Source organism: Python bivittatus, unplaced genomic scaffold (assembly GCF_059951505.1).
Source record: "Python bivittatus isolate LINGU-HERP-01145 unplaced genomic scaffold, Pbiv_v1 ctg000700_np1212, whole genome shotgun sequence".
Classification (NCBI taxonomy): domain Eukaryota; kingdom Metazoa; phylum Chordata; class Lepidosauria; order Squamata; family Pythonidae; genus Python; species Python bivittatus.
The window spans coordinates 74,257,739-74,271,765 of NW_028277098.1; the positions used below are offsets into that span (position 1 = coordinate 74,257,739).

Consider the following 14,027-nt stretch of genomic DNA (forward strand, 5'->3'; position numbering starts at 1 on the left):
CAACAGTGTGTGAAAACCTTGTGAAGACTTACAGAAAACGTTTGACCTCTGTCATTGCCAACAAAGGTTATATAACAAAGTATTGAGATGAACTTTTGATATTGACCAAATACTTATTTTCCACCATGATTTGCAAATAAATTCTTTAAAAATCAGACAATGTGATTTTCTGGATTTTTTCCCCTATTTTGTCTCTCATAGTTGAGGTATACCTATGATGAAAATTACAGGCCTCTCTCATCTTTTTAAGTGGGAGAACTTGCACAATTGGTGGCTGACTAAATACTTTTTTGCCCCACTGTATTTGGTGGAATAGGATAATTCATAAAGAAATTGTAAATAGAGTGAAAAAGCTATGTTAGATGGATTAAGTTGCTTCCTTTCTATCATAGTAGTTTTATGTCTTCTTTCAAGAACTGGATAAAGGCTTGGCAGTGAGTCTTAGGCTGTGTGAAGGAGGTGAAAGAATCTTGCATAGGGATATCTGGTTTCTGGTAGTACAAATATTGTTGCTGCTTATACAAATTTTCCATACCAGCCCTTTTGAATGGCCAAGCTTTGTTTTTTCAGTTATCTGAACTACAATGTTCAAAGACCATTTTTTAAATTCAGCTAAAACTGGATGCATAACTCTGCATTTGTTCTCTTTTGACAAGATTATAATTTACTTAAACATTTTAAATGAACTTGGTTGCCTTAAATAAAACCCAACTTTACAAATAAAGCTGGCTCAAATAAACCAAACAAACCAAGTTTGCTTGGGTTTTTTAAAAAAAAATCTTTAATTCAGATGTAATTAGAATAAAAACTGTAGCAAATCTTCAACTTAAATACATCCTCATATATTCAGTTTGATTATTTGATTGGCTACATTATTATCTGCTGAACTAATATATAATACATTATGCAGTAGATGATACAGTTACTACAGGAAAGTAATTAGAGGGGCCTATACATCCAGAAAGTATGGGTATCCAAATGAATCTCATATGACTTGCTGCTCTATCAGCTTCTACTATTAGCAGTTGTTCTGCTACTTCTTTGCAGTGGGGGACATTGGATTATTCAGTTTTATCCACTTTGGGCTGCATATTGAACCTCTGCAGAGGTCACTGCCTAGACTTAACTCATTTTGATGAAGGACAAAGCCATATCTGAGGGCCATGCAAAAACAGAATAATTTCTTTGGAAGTGTTTTTTTTTTCCTTTTACACCCCAAAATTTACTTTTTGAATCATTAGAGAGTACCTTCATTTTGAATTTTTTAAAACAGTGTTCCTCAGCTCTGGAAAACACTGGTTTGATGCTTGTGTCAAATGATGATGTGATATGCCTTGATCATGACTGATTGCCCAGCAGTGACAGTGTGCTTGGCTTTATACTGTCTGCTGCCTCAGCATCTCCATCCAAAGCTTTGTTTGCTAATTGATACTGTGATAATTTATCTGACCATAGGGAATTGTAGTGAAAGTGTACATGTTTGAATTGCATAGAAAAAACAAAGCATTTGTTGATTAGTGTAATTTGCCAGAACTGCTAATAAAATTGCTGCGTGGATTTTCAACTTTTGGGTTTTTTCTCAACTTTTGGTAGCTCAACTTTTGATGGCTATTCTTGGAATGGCTCTAACCTGAATGTTGAACCAGGACTGTGTTGCAAATCAGGAAGTGCCCTTGCCTGCTTGAGTGTTGTTTTTGTCACAAGTGCTGGAAGGCAGTCTTTACCCAGGATGGCTGGGCATTCTGAAAGTTGTACCCCAACATATCTGGAGGGAGCCTGTCTTCCAGAGGTTTGCCTACATAAATGCAAAATGCTCTTTTAGCCTCAGCATACTCTCCTCTCAGTAGAAAGATAGGACACTGTGACATGCTGTTAAGTTTGTTCTGTTTGCTTGAAACATATCACTTTTCCACCACCGTTGCCTCCCTAAAACAAAGCAAAAATAATAGGCAATCTTTCATTATACCTAACACACAAAAATATTCTGCATGCAAACTCCTTCTGACTGTCTTCTAAATTGTGATGTCATCTGATACCTGCTGTGCTTCACAGATGAAGTTTTCTCTACCTAAAAGTGCACATTGCTAAAGAGAGGAGTTAAAATGCATGTTGTGTCAGATTTGCATTTTTCAAAGCATTTTTAGGCCTTCTTGACTACCATAAGGGAAATGTACTATTTGGGGATTATATGGATAAAGCAGAAAAATACTATAAAGTGGCATAGAAAGCTTTGTCTGGGCAGAAGGGATTGTCCAAGATCTGAGGGTTCATTCAAGGGACCAAGACCATTTATTACAATTAATTAATTCTGCCCTTAAAAAGCTAAAAACTGATGTACATTTAATATGGGATTGGATGCAAACTTAACCATGATTCAAGTAAAGGTAGTCCTCAACTTATGACCACAATTGTAATCAGAATTTCCATCACTAAGCGATGTGGTCATAAAGCGAGATGGCAATCCCAGCACTCCCATTTCCTTTGTTAAGCAAATTCCACTGGTTGTTAGCCGAGGATCCACCCTAAACTGTCCTGGGCTTGGCCCCTCCCAGCCTTCTGCCTCAATAAGGTAAGGGACTGCCTCCAACTCTCCCTACCCACCTGTCTCCCCTCACCTCTTCCCTTGTGGCTGACCTGCACCCCACCTTGCGGGTGGCAAGTAGCCCCAGAACTGCATTGCTCTGGGGCTGCTTGCCATGGTGCAGTTCAGGGGCTTCTTGGCCCTCCTTCCCCCTTTGCTCACTTGCATCAACCAGCACCCTCATTTGCTGGCATGCACCGAACCCTCCTTCCCTCCTTTGCTTGCTTGCATGCACCAGTGCCCTCCTTCCTGCTTCACTCGCTTGCACGCACCACCTCTTTTGTGCTGCGCTGCGGCTCTTGGGCTTTGCAGGAGGAAGGCTTTGCAGGAGAAGGGAGAAAGCCTCAAAAATGGCCAGCAGTTTCTAATGTGAGCTGCAGACTCTGTGCTGGAAGCACCCCTGGAGCACTCCTTCAGTGCCAGAAGTGCCCTTGAGAGTCCTTGAGTGAGCAAAGGAGGGAAGGAGGGCCTAGTGTGTGCAAGTCAGAGAAAAAAGGCCAAGGTGGGTGGGGGAGCCTTACCTGAGTGACTTGTGACCTCTCCTGCTGGCTTCCCCATTGACTTTGCTTGTGGGAAGCCAGCAGGGAAGGTTGCAAATGGTGATCGCATGATTGTGGGGTGCTTGGCAACCAGTTGTAAGTGCAAACAGGTTGCCAGTGCCCAAATCACAATCACGTGACTGGGAGTGCTGCAATGGCTGTAACTTCAGGGACCAGTCGTAAGTCCATTTTTTCAGCACCATTGTAACTTTGAACAGTCACTAAACAAATAGTCATAACTTGAGGACTGCCTGTAGTCAAAAAGAAAAAACAAAAATAATGAAACTTGTTACATTGATTACAGTGGGACCAGTTGTGAGCAGTGTGTATCAAAATCTTTGGATGCCCACAAGATATCAGGAAAGAGTACATCTCTGATGTCACATAGTGGGCATTTGGATTTTTGATATGGTAATCCCTGGCTATATGATTTTTCTAGTACATCTTAAGTCCATTATGCTCACTAAAGCCAAGTGACAGACCTGATGAGGATTACCATTGATCCATAGAGCTATGGGTTAAGATAATCCTAACAAGTTTTCACTTCTGCTGCTGACCTTCTTTAATCTTAAACAGATTTGTAAGTCAGTCTCATTCTACATTTATACAAATTTTAGAAATACTAGCTGGCCTCACTGGGTTAGTGTAATGTTAGGTACATAATGTGCATAGGTACAGAGATTGCAAAGCATGTTTTTAGAAATAGTGGCTATTAAAGTAGCAAGTATGTCTTTTTCTGTTATATACTGTATAATAATAATAATAATAATAATAATAATAATAATACTTCTAGCTTCCCTGATATTTGCAAAAATAATTGCTTTAATCAAAAACAAATGTATTAAAACACTCAGCTATAGTAAATATGTTGACAATATAACTTGAGTTAGGGAATAAAATTGACTACAGTTGTGTCATGAAGCTTTGTAGCAAATAAGGAGGGTTAGAAATAGTGAAACTGAGCTTTTCTGTGACTATGGAATCATTTTTCGTTCAGCTGCAACAGTTGTATTGTTTTTTCCCAGTTAGACTGCATTTAAGTATTATATTCCTTAGTGTGTGGTTTCCTTCAGACTCCTTGGGATCCAGAAGTTGATCTTTGGTGGCATGACATCATGAAAAATGCTAGCAAGGAGTGTGAGCCTGTCTGGTGTGATGCAGAAGATGAATTGTTTATTCTCTACACCAGTGGATCAACAGGGAAACCTAAGGTATGTTTCATTATCGTGGGCTGGTGCTAAGTAGAGAGATATTGCTTTTGTCAAATCATGCTCTCTTACTGCTCTTGGTGCTATGCATATACAATGCATATACAATGCTATTTGAGATGGAGTACTGAATCAAGGATAATTGCATTATACATAATAAAATCAAAGGATGCCAGGTTTTCTGCCCATTCTGTTCCATTAATTTGCAGAGCTCCAAAAACTCTGGAGCTGACGCCTTCTAACACATTGCTCAGGAATGGGATATTGAAGATAGGTAGCAAGTGCTGGTTTTGTTTTGCTTTTAGAAAACCTGAATAGGATTCTGTCATTCGAAATGTGCTGTATTGGGGAGGAAAATCAGTAGCCTGACCTGCCTACTATGGAATTCTAGGAAGGTGGCAGAGTACAAATAGAGGCCTGTGAGGACAGCAGGATAAATAGATGCATGTGCTTTTTCAGAGAGAATTAATTGTGGAGTGATTGATAAAACTAAAGGAAACATTTCAGAAGAATTGTTTATTTATTTGAAAAGTTGATACAGCAGCCCATCATAAGCAAATAACTCTGGGCAGCTAACAAAACAAAACCAAAATAAAACCACAAAAAATACAATTAAAAAGCAAACAAAATAAATAGAAAAACCAAGGCCTCTAACATACAACTCAGTATTCCAAATGCACATACGTAGGGCTCTGCTAATAACCCAGCCCTAATATCTGAAGGAAAAGCCAGGTTTTCATGGCCTTACTTCTTATTTTCCTGAAAAATATCATCATACCTTGTAGGAATGCATTGGGATACAATAAATTCATCAAGTTAAAAATAATTTCCTGCTGACTGTTATATCTTAATACATATTTGGCAGTGCTGCAATGCCTGGGCAAACCAAAACTGATTTATATTTACCTTCCTTACTTCTGCCTTTTTTTTTAATGTACCTTTGTATGGGTGTTCTGTGTTCTGTATTTCAGGGTGTTGTACATACAATAGCTGGATATATGCTTTTCACAGCTGCTACTTTTAAATATGTGTTTGATCATCATCCTGAAGATATTTACTGGTGCACAGCTGATATTGGATGGATAACTGGCCATTCTTATCTCACATACGGACCCCTGGCAAATGGGGCAACCAGCGTCTTAGTAAGTTCTGTGATAAACTCTGTATGGAAACATCAAGTCTTAATACCTTTGTAGAGTGAATAGCATCAGTCTATCTTATAATATCATCAGCATTAATGAGTGAGGAAGTAGCTAAGATTATTGAAAAAGATAGCTCCCTAAATCATATTTTGCCCTAAGATCCCATGCTGATTTCAAAATGGGACAGTTTTTCCTTATTTTGACATGCTTAAGAGAAAGTTCCATAGGGTTTCTTCTCCACTCTGTGCTTTAGTGTTCTGGAGGTTTTCCTCTGCTAAGCAGTATTATGTGAACTATGGGAGCATTATAGGCTGTAAAGTTTAGGTCCATGTGCTGAAATCAGTGGTATATTACTAATTACTATCTCTTTTCAGTTTGAAGGGCTCCCTATTTACCCAGATGTTAGCCGTATGTGGAACATCATTGACAAGTACAAGGTGACCAAGTTCTACACAGCACCCACTGCCATTCGCCTCCTCATGAAATATGGAGATGAACCTGTCAAGAAGTAAGCATGATTTTAGGGAAAACAATAAGGCTGATTGTGCTTTGGAAATACATAGCCCCACTGGTTTAGAACACTAGAGCGAAGCAAACTACTCCAGCCAAATCCCTCGGTATCTGTGTTTGGGGTACATGTTTGTTCTTAGCATTTTTGTCCTGAATGACGTGAAGCTAGGGGAAAGGGGAATGCATGTGGGTAGAATTTACCCTTTAGTTTGAGCTGTGGTGACTACTAGAGAATGCCTGTCTGAACCCCATTCAAATTAATGTACTTGAGGTTGGCAGTTCTTTTAAAAAAGGTAAATTGAAGTATCTTGGGAAGAAATTGGGCATGGAAGACTGCAGGCAGTGTCCCAGCTTCTCTGGAAATAGGGCTAGAAAAGATCCTTACCCAGATTAGGACCACATGATGTTTCTCAGGCCAGTTGCTGTACCTGCATTTGTATCAGGACTGAACTCCAAGGGGTAGTCATAGCAGGGCAAAGAACCATGTATGATCAAGAGAAAAGCTAAATTTCCCCTTTTGTTGCAATAAAAATTATAGTTCAGTTTTAGGGGACCTGGGGCCTACTTGTAAGGCTGTGGGGACTAGATGTAGTCTGGGACCTCAGACTGTACACACTGCATCTAGGTTAGGTTCAACACTGTGCTAAATCATGTTTATTTTTACTAAGCTTTATTGAATGTTGCAGAAGTTGTTTCATACATAAACTAAATCATGACCTACAAAAACACCATGGCTGCGTTCATGTAATACATTAAACCAAAACTAAGCAAGCTGTATTATGTATTAGCAAAGTATGTGTCTGCTTTTATTGTTCAACCATCAGAGATGGAATAAGGCCCAGGATAGCTACTGATAATGTCCAAATGTTTTAGATTTCAGTTTTTCTCAGCCTCAGGCAGCATGGCCATTAGTAAGGGATTATAGGAATTTCTGTCCAAGACATTGGAATTAAGTTGCCTATCTAAGGGATAGTTAATGTGTTTCTGCTTTACTTAAATCCACTTTTGACCAGACAAGAGGCATTGTGGATTTCTGAAAATGTCCTTGTTTGTTCAGTATGCATTTCCAGTGGTGAATGGCTAGCTTTGAAATAGAGTTGCAAACCAAGTTTTTCTTCTGAAACAATTTCCTTTTTTAAATTTATATCCTACTTATTCAGGTACAGCAGGAAATCCCTGAAAGTCCTGGGAACAGTTGGAGAACCAATAAACCCAGAAGCTTGGTTGTGGTTTTATGAGGTAGTTGGTGAAGGACGATGCCCTATAGTGGATACCTTCTGGCAAACGGAGACTGTGAGTTCTTTATATCCAGCTTTCTTATTATCTTGTAAATTAGTTGGACATTTCTGTGATTCCTTGTTCTCCGAGGCCTGGATTTCAAACTTACTTGCCAACTCATTCCAGCATGTCATAACTTAAATGCTGTTCCTTTGCTATGCATTTGTGCCATCTAGTCTCTCCCAGAAGGAATTACAGCTCTTCCTTATCCTAAAGGTTTCTGGTAAGGGTATTCCAAAATCCTATTAGACCTTGGCTTTTCTCTGTCTTTCACTACCCTGGTTCTTCTTATGCTGTGCTAGGCAAGAACTATTCCCTGTAGAGCCCTCATGACACCTTGTGTGCTTTCTGGGTTGAAATTGAACTGAACTGAAACAGACACAAATATTATAAAAATAAAAATTGAACTGATGATGATAATGTCTGGAATAAACTTCTGTGTGGTTGGTTCAGGCTCTGAAAATATCGAGGGAGGCATTTTTCACTGGTTTAACTTCATGTTCCTATTGCTGCTTTTGGCTTCTTCCTGCAGGGTGGTCATGTGTTGACTCCTCTCCCTTATGCCACACCAATGAAGCCAGGCTCAGCTGTAAGTATAGCTCTGGCTTATTCTCTTCTTATTCAGCTGTTTTTTCTTTCTTGATGAATCTGTGTTGGAACTGATTCTGGGCTTTGGAGCAGCAGTTCTAGCAACCCTCCCAGAGTTATTCAGAGAGATTCAAATGCTGTTGGTTTTATGAGTGTACAGCTACTTTAAGAAGGAGATCATGGAATCTTAACCCACAGAACATTGCTGGGTTCCCAAAAAAACCCCAACTGGCATGGTTAGTGATTAATGAGAATAGATGTTGCAATACTCTCATCATCTGGAGTGCTGAAGTTTTGTCACCCTTTTTCTAAGGCAAGATCAGTGTAGAAGATAGCCAGAGATTTGCCATATGTAGATCTGGATGGGGCTGCACTACCTGGGGTTCCTTCTGGACTCATGGCTCCTGTTTGAGCAGGTGGCAGGCATGGCCAGGAGGGTTATTGCACAGCTTTATGTTGTGTGCCAATTGTGACCCTACCTGGACCAGGAGGCACTATGCACAGTCATTAATGCTTTGGTCACCTCCTGCATGGACCATTATAATGCAATCTACATGGGCTGCCTTGAAGAACATCCAGAAGCTGCAATTGGCCCAGAATGAAGTGACACAAGCTATTATGGTTGTATCTAAATATGCCCATGTTGTACCTTTGCTTCATGAGTTGCATTAATAAACGTTTGGGTGCAATTCAAGGTGCTGATTGTCTCCAATACAGGTAGTCCTTAATTTACGACCATTCGTTCAGTGACCATTCAAAGTTATGACAGCACTGAACGAATGGTGGTTATGACCAGTCCTTGGAGTTCTGGCTGTCCCAGCACCCCCACAATCACATGATTGCCATTTGTGACCTTCCCTGCTGGTTTCCCCAGAGAGTCAATGGGGAAGCTGGCAGGGAAGGTCGCAAGTTGCTGGGGTGTCTCCCCCGCCCATGCACCCTCCCCCAGCCCCTCTGTGCTCATGCTGTGCCAGCCACTCATGCACCCCCACGCACCCCCTGAGCCTTGCTATGCCTCCCTCGTACTCTCCCCCACCCAACAGCAGCCACTTACTTGCCTGCTGGCTTGCTTGTAAGCCACCTGGGACTTGCAACTTCCTGCTGGCTTTCCCATTGACTTGGTTGTGGGAAGATGGCAGGAAGTTGCCTTGCCTAACAACTGTGGGATTCGGTTAATGACAGCAACCAGGACTGTGGGGATTGCCATTGCTAAACAGTGTGGTCACTCTTTATGACTGCATTGCTTAGCGATGGAAATTCCAGTCCCAATTGCCATCGTAAGTCGAGGACTACCTATAAAATATTTCATGGTATGGGTTTGTTTTAGGGACTGTCTTTCTCCAGTTGTCTCCACCCGTCCCTTCAGATCTGGCAGGAGGGGCATGCTCTGGTCCATCTTGTGGGACACAGGAAGTGTGCCTTTTCTCTCACAGCACCCTCCCTCTGGAACACCATCCCACCTGACATTTTAGCCCTGCTCTGTTGGCCTTTTGGAAAGCTATTAAGACCTGGCTATTTTTCCAAGTGTGGGGGGTCAGGAAGTTAGTGGAGCACAAGTGGGTTGGTTGCTGTTTTTCTCATTTGCCATAACATATTTGTCTGATTTTTTTGTTTTGTTTTTAGTTGTTTGGTTGTACGGTTTTTAAATTTTTTTAGCTGCCCACAGCCACATTTGCAAGATGGGCGGCCATATAAATTGAGTGAGTGAGTGAGTGAGTGAGTAGTGTCTAAATGGAAAAGCTTTAATTCCTGGAATCCAGCCTGAATTCTGACCAGAAAGTTTGAACTTAATGTTAAAGTTATAGAAGCTTTTAAAAATAAATCCTTGGAAATCAGTGTATGTAATTGCATAGTAGACTGCAAGCCACATATGGCTTCCTTGGATTTTCCAACTCCCTTTTCTGTGGCAAGCTTCTGCAAGGCTCAAGCACCCAGTTTCCTCTTTAAACTCCCTTCAAAGCCACATTAAAAAAAAAAAAAAAGACTTGACTAAACATTTTTAATTCACCCATTTCAGCCACACACTCCTGCAATCTCCTTTGCAGCCCCTAGACTGAACAAGGTTGCTATTCCTATTGAATAAGAATATGGGGATGACTTCACTTCTGGGTTTAAGTTCCTTTTGGTCCAGCTGCTATGCATCCCTATTCTTGGACTTAATCTACTTTTTTCCAGTTCTTTAATATCTTTCTAAAAATATTTCTTGACAGACTTTTCCTTTCTTTGGGGTGGCCCCTGCTGTGTTGGATGAATCTGGGGAAGAGTTAGAGGGAGAAGCCGAAGGTTATCTGGTAAGAGAAAACTTGATAGCATGGCTTAATCACTATATGGAGTTTCATGGCCCAAATTTCAAGTTAATACAAGTTTTGCCTGGACTATCTGTGGCTTAACTTGGTTTCCCTACTGCATTTTGAGATCTCAGATGGATGCTGATGAGAGAACTCTGTGGTTGGTTCTGATTTTTTTAAAGAAGTGTTACAAGTAGTCATGCAGTGAGGATCCTTTTGCTTCAAATTGTCCCTCATAGACTTGTGCATTTCCCATTCATCAGGATTAGTAACTGTTTAATTCTAAGATAAACTCTGGGAAGGGAAGATTTCAGTGAGAAAATAAGTGCAGAAAGAAAGAGACTTCACCTCTATTTAAACACACCAATCAATAAAGTTCTATCCAGTTACAGGTCTTCTATATCATAGATGTTTTGGCTCTGTTCAGCACTATATTGTTGTGCACCAGTTATGCCCTTTTCTGGATCGGGAGTCCCTTCAGTTAGTCACTCAGGCCCTAGTCATCTCCCGTATAGACTATTGCAATGCGCTCTACATGGGGCTACCCTTGAAAAGTATCCAGAAGCTTCAGCTGGTTCAAAATGCAGCTGTGCGGGCAATTTTAGGTGCCCCAAGGATGGCACATGTTACACTGTTACTATGTGAGCTGCATTGGGTCCCAGTTTGCTTCCGGGTCCAATTCAAGGTGTTGGTTATCACCTTTAAAGCCCTACATGGCATGGGACCGGGTTACCTGAGGGACCATCTCACCCCCATTATATCTACCTGTCCCACCCAGTCAGGCAGGGAGGGTATTCTGCGGATCCCATCGAGGAAAGAATGTCGACTGGCGGGGCCCAGAAAGAGAGCCTTCTCTGCCATGGCCCCCGCCGTACGGAATAGTCTCCCCACAGAGGTGAGGCAGGCCCCAACTCTCTTGTCCTTCCGGAAAGCAGTCAAGACCTGGCTCTGCCAACTGGCATGGGGCGCAAAAAAGGGCAACCAACCCTGGGGGTGGCTAGCACCTTGAAGATGCTCCCATATGTTAACATCTTACTGACCATCAACATCTTGGAAGATATTATTTGTGTATGTGTTTGGTTTTTATTCTATTTTTACTGTATTTTATATTGTTTTATTGTATTTTAATATTTATTGCTGTTTTATTGGGAACCGCCCAGAGTCATTTTTTGTGAGATGGGCGGTATCTAAATTTGAAATATAAATAAATAAATAAGCAAGCAAGCAAGCAGTTTTGAGGGAGGGTTCAGGCAGTTCAGGTTGCTTCTACAAGTGGATGAGGTTTGTCTATTTATATTGGGTTCATTTTGCATGGCTTCTTACCTGTACTTTTCATCATCATGAGCAAGAGATCATGGAATATGAATAGATTGCTGCCCAGTAGCTGAAAAATAATGGGGTGGGATTGGAGGACAGAATTGCTTGAGAGCTATCCAGCCTCTGGGTCTGATTGCCGCATTTCTGTTTATCTGATGTGATACCATTCTGTCTCTGAAGTTAGTTACAACTTTGACTTTAGATCAGACTGGGTCTTATTGCTTGATACCTTGTTCTAATATTTATTCATTATGTTATTACTTAAACTTATAAAGTAATGCATTTCTAAAAATGGGGTAGGGTCAGTATGAAACTTTCCAAGCCATATCACTGCTCTATTCCTGAATACTGAAATATTTGTCAGTATATTGAATTCTTTGTTTTAATTCTGTGCTTTGACATCAAGCAGACCTCTGTCTGAGTGGTTTCTTAACATGATGACATGTAGCTGGACCTTCCTTCAAGGAACTTGAGTTATTCTAGTTTATAACCAAGTGAGATCAAAGATATGGTGTGTTGAACAAACCACAGTTGTATGGATCATGGGCATTGCTAAAACATTAACCATGATTTACAAGCCCCAGTGTTTGAGTTCATGCACAGTACTAAGTCTGAATCAGATAAATCACATTATGTTTTGTATTCTGCTTGAACTCAGCTAGTGACTTCTCCAAACAGCCTTCACAGCTGAGTGGAGGTTTAAACGTGGATCTTTGTGATGCAACTGTGTCCATTACCCCATATTGATACAACTTGCATAAAATAATAGAGGAACTCCATAGAACCAGGGTCTATTCAGTCCTGCGTGACAGAAAGAATGGTTAAAAGCAGTACAGAGTTGCTCTACAAAATGCAAAATATTCAAATAAATGTGTGTTTTCTACTTTCCTCACATTTCTCACATATAAATATCTTTAGGTTTTTAAACAACCCTGGCCTGGAATAATGCGCACGGTATACAAAAACCACCAGCGGTTTGAGGCAACTTACTTCCACAAGTTCCCTGGTTATTATGTGACTGGAGATGGTAAGTCTTCACATAGGATCTTTGACTCAAAAATATTGATCTTATGAAGTTTATTTCCTATTTAATTTGGAAATATCTAAGTAAGTTAGAAGTCCTCATAAACATACTTTCTACTATGGCCGCATCCATTTCCAGCAGTTACATCAGAATTCTCCTTTTAAAGTAGGACTCTTTTATAGATCTCAGCTTTTTGAAGATTTTATGCATGGTCCTGGAATGAAGCTGCACTTTCGCATGCATGCAGAGTGACTGAACTGGTTAGGTTCTCTGATTCCTTCAAGCGGGTTTCCCTAAGCCCTTTGCCTCATAATCTTTACTGTTTCACCTCCCACAGTCCTGGTGAGATCCTGTTTGGTAGGCTGCCATCATCCACTCCTTGATAAAGTCAATTCCTCTCTGCCCATTTGCTCAAGAGGAAGAGTGTGGAAAATCTGCTTTTAGCTTTCTCAAGCGTATCAGAGCAGCCAAGAAATACTGAAATACTAATTCTAGAAGAAGATACATTATGTACATTAAGGTTAATGAACTAATTGAATAGTGAATGAGAGAAAGAAAAAAGAAAAAATATCATGAATCATGCAGACCTTACTCAATGGCTATTATTCCAGGCAGCAATACTGTGTACATTCAATCAATATCACTCACGTGCACACACTCTGTAATCAGAGCTGATAAGAACTTAGGATTCAAAGGCACAACTCAGCTCAACCCATGAAATAACAAAAGGAGTTTAATCTGCATCTAACTTCTTGTGGCTATTTTCTTCTGACCCCATATTCTTCTCCAGGTTGGGGCAATTTTCTTATGTGGCTGAAGCCAGTCTATCCCAGATGCTATTTCCTTCTGGGATGAAAGGCAAAAGAACAAAGACAAAATGGAGTGTTCCCATCCTCTTTTTAAATCTATCTGAGAAAGAATTTTCCTGTTCCTGTTTTTTTTTAGAATTTGATTTTCAAAAACTTTGATGGACTAACTAGTATGAGTGATTTAGGTTTGATTGTAAACTCTTCTGGGTCTGAACCTCTTCGGGAGGGATTTCTTCACATTCATTACAAATCCAGGTGTAAGGGCTGAACATCTGATGGGAAAAGATTGGGAGGATTAAACTCTATAGGCCCCGTGGTCTGATTTTTATGATGGGAAGCATCATAAAAGCTGTGGAAGTCCTTGGAATTTGTTTGGTATGTTGGAATTCAGCTCTGGAACCTGCAGTATGAAACTTGGCTCATTGTACTTTTCCTTTCCCACTCACTGATATTAAATATGTGGGAGAGCCAGTGGAGTTAGGGAGCTGGATCTCTTAATAAGATGTGGATTCAAAAGAGACATCTTGCTGATTTTAAATCAGGCTATTGGTTTTTCATATCTTCATTTTAAATTAAGACATTATCTCTGCTGTTTGGATTTTAAATTAATATTCTATTTCTTATAATACCTCTACTACTTTGCTATAATAGATGAGTGCCATATCATCCCCACTTATTTTAATAGATTTCCCCAAATCCTATTTAGTTTTTCTCCCCCTTAGTGGCTGTTTTACAATAACCAA

At 40.3% G+C, this 14,027-nt stretch overlaps 1 protein-coding gene across 2 annotated transcripts in view; it reads left to right on the top strand.

Moving 5' to 3' along the window:
* The window catches only part of ACSS2 (acyl-CoA synthetase short chain family member 2), a 69,367-nt gene that overhangs the window by 47,550 nt on the left and 7,790 nt on the right, over nucleotides 1-14,027 (top strand). For both annotated transcript variants that reach the window (XM_088153563.1, XM_088153562.1), the window contains 7 exons: nucleotides 4,194-4,331; nucleotides 5,300-5,470; nucleotides 5,845-5,978; nucleotides 7,141-7,273; nucleotides 7,791-7,847; nucleotides 10,057-10,137; nucleotides 12,370-12,478. In XM_088153563.1, coding sequence (XP_088009689.1) covers nucleotides 4,194-4,331; nucleotides 5,300-5,470; nucleotides 5,845-5,978; nucleotides 7,141-7,273; nucleotides 7,791-7,847; nucleotides 10,057-10,137; nucleotides 12,370-12,478 — 823 coding nt within the window. The remainder of the gene's footprint in view (nucleotides 1-4,193; nucleotides 4,332-5,299; nucleotides 5,471-5,844; nucleotides 5,979-7,140; nucleotides 7,274-7,790; nucleotides 7,848-10,056; nucleotides 10,138-12,369; nucleotides 12,479-14,027) is intronic.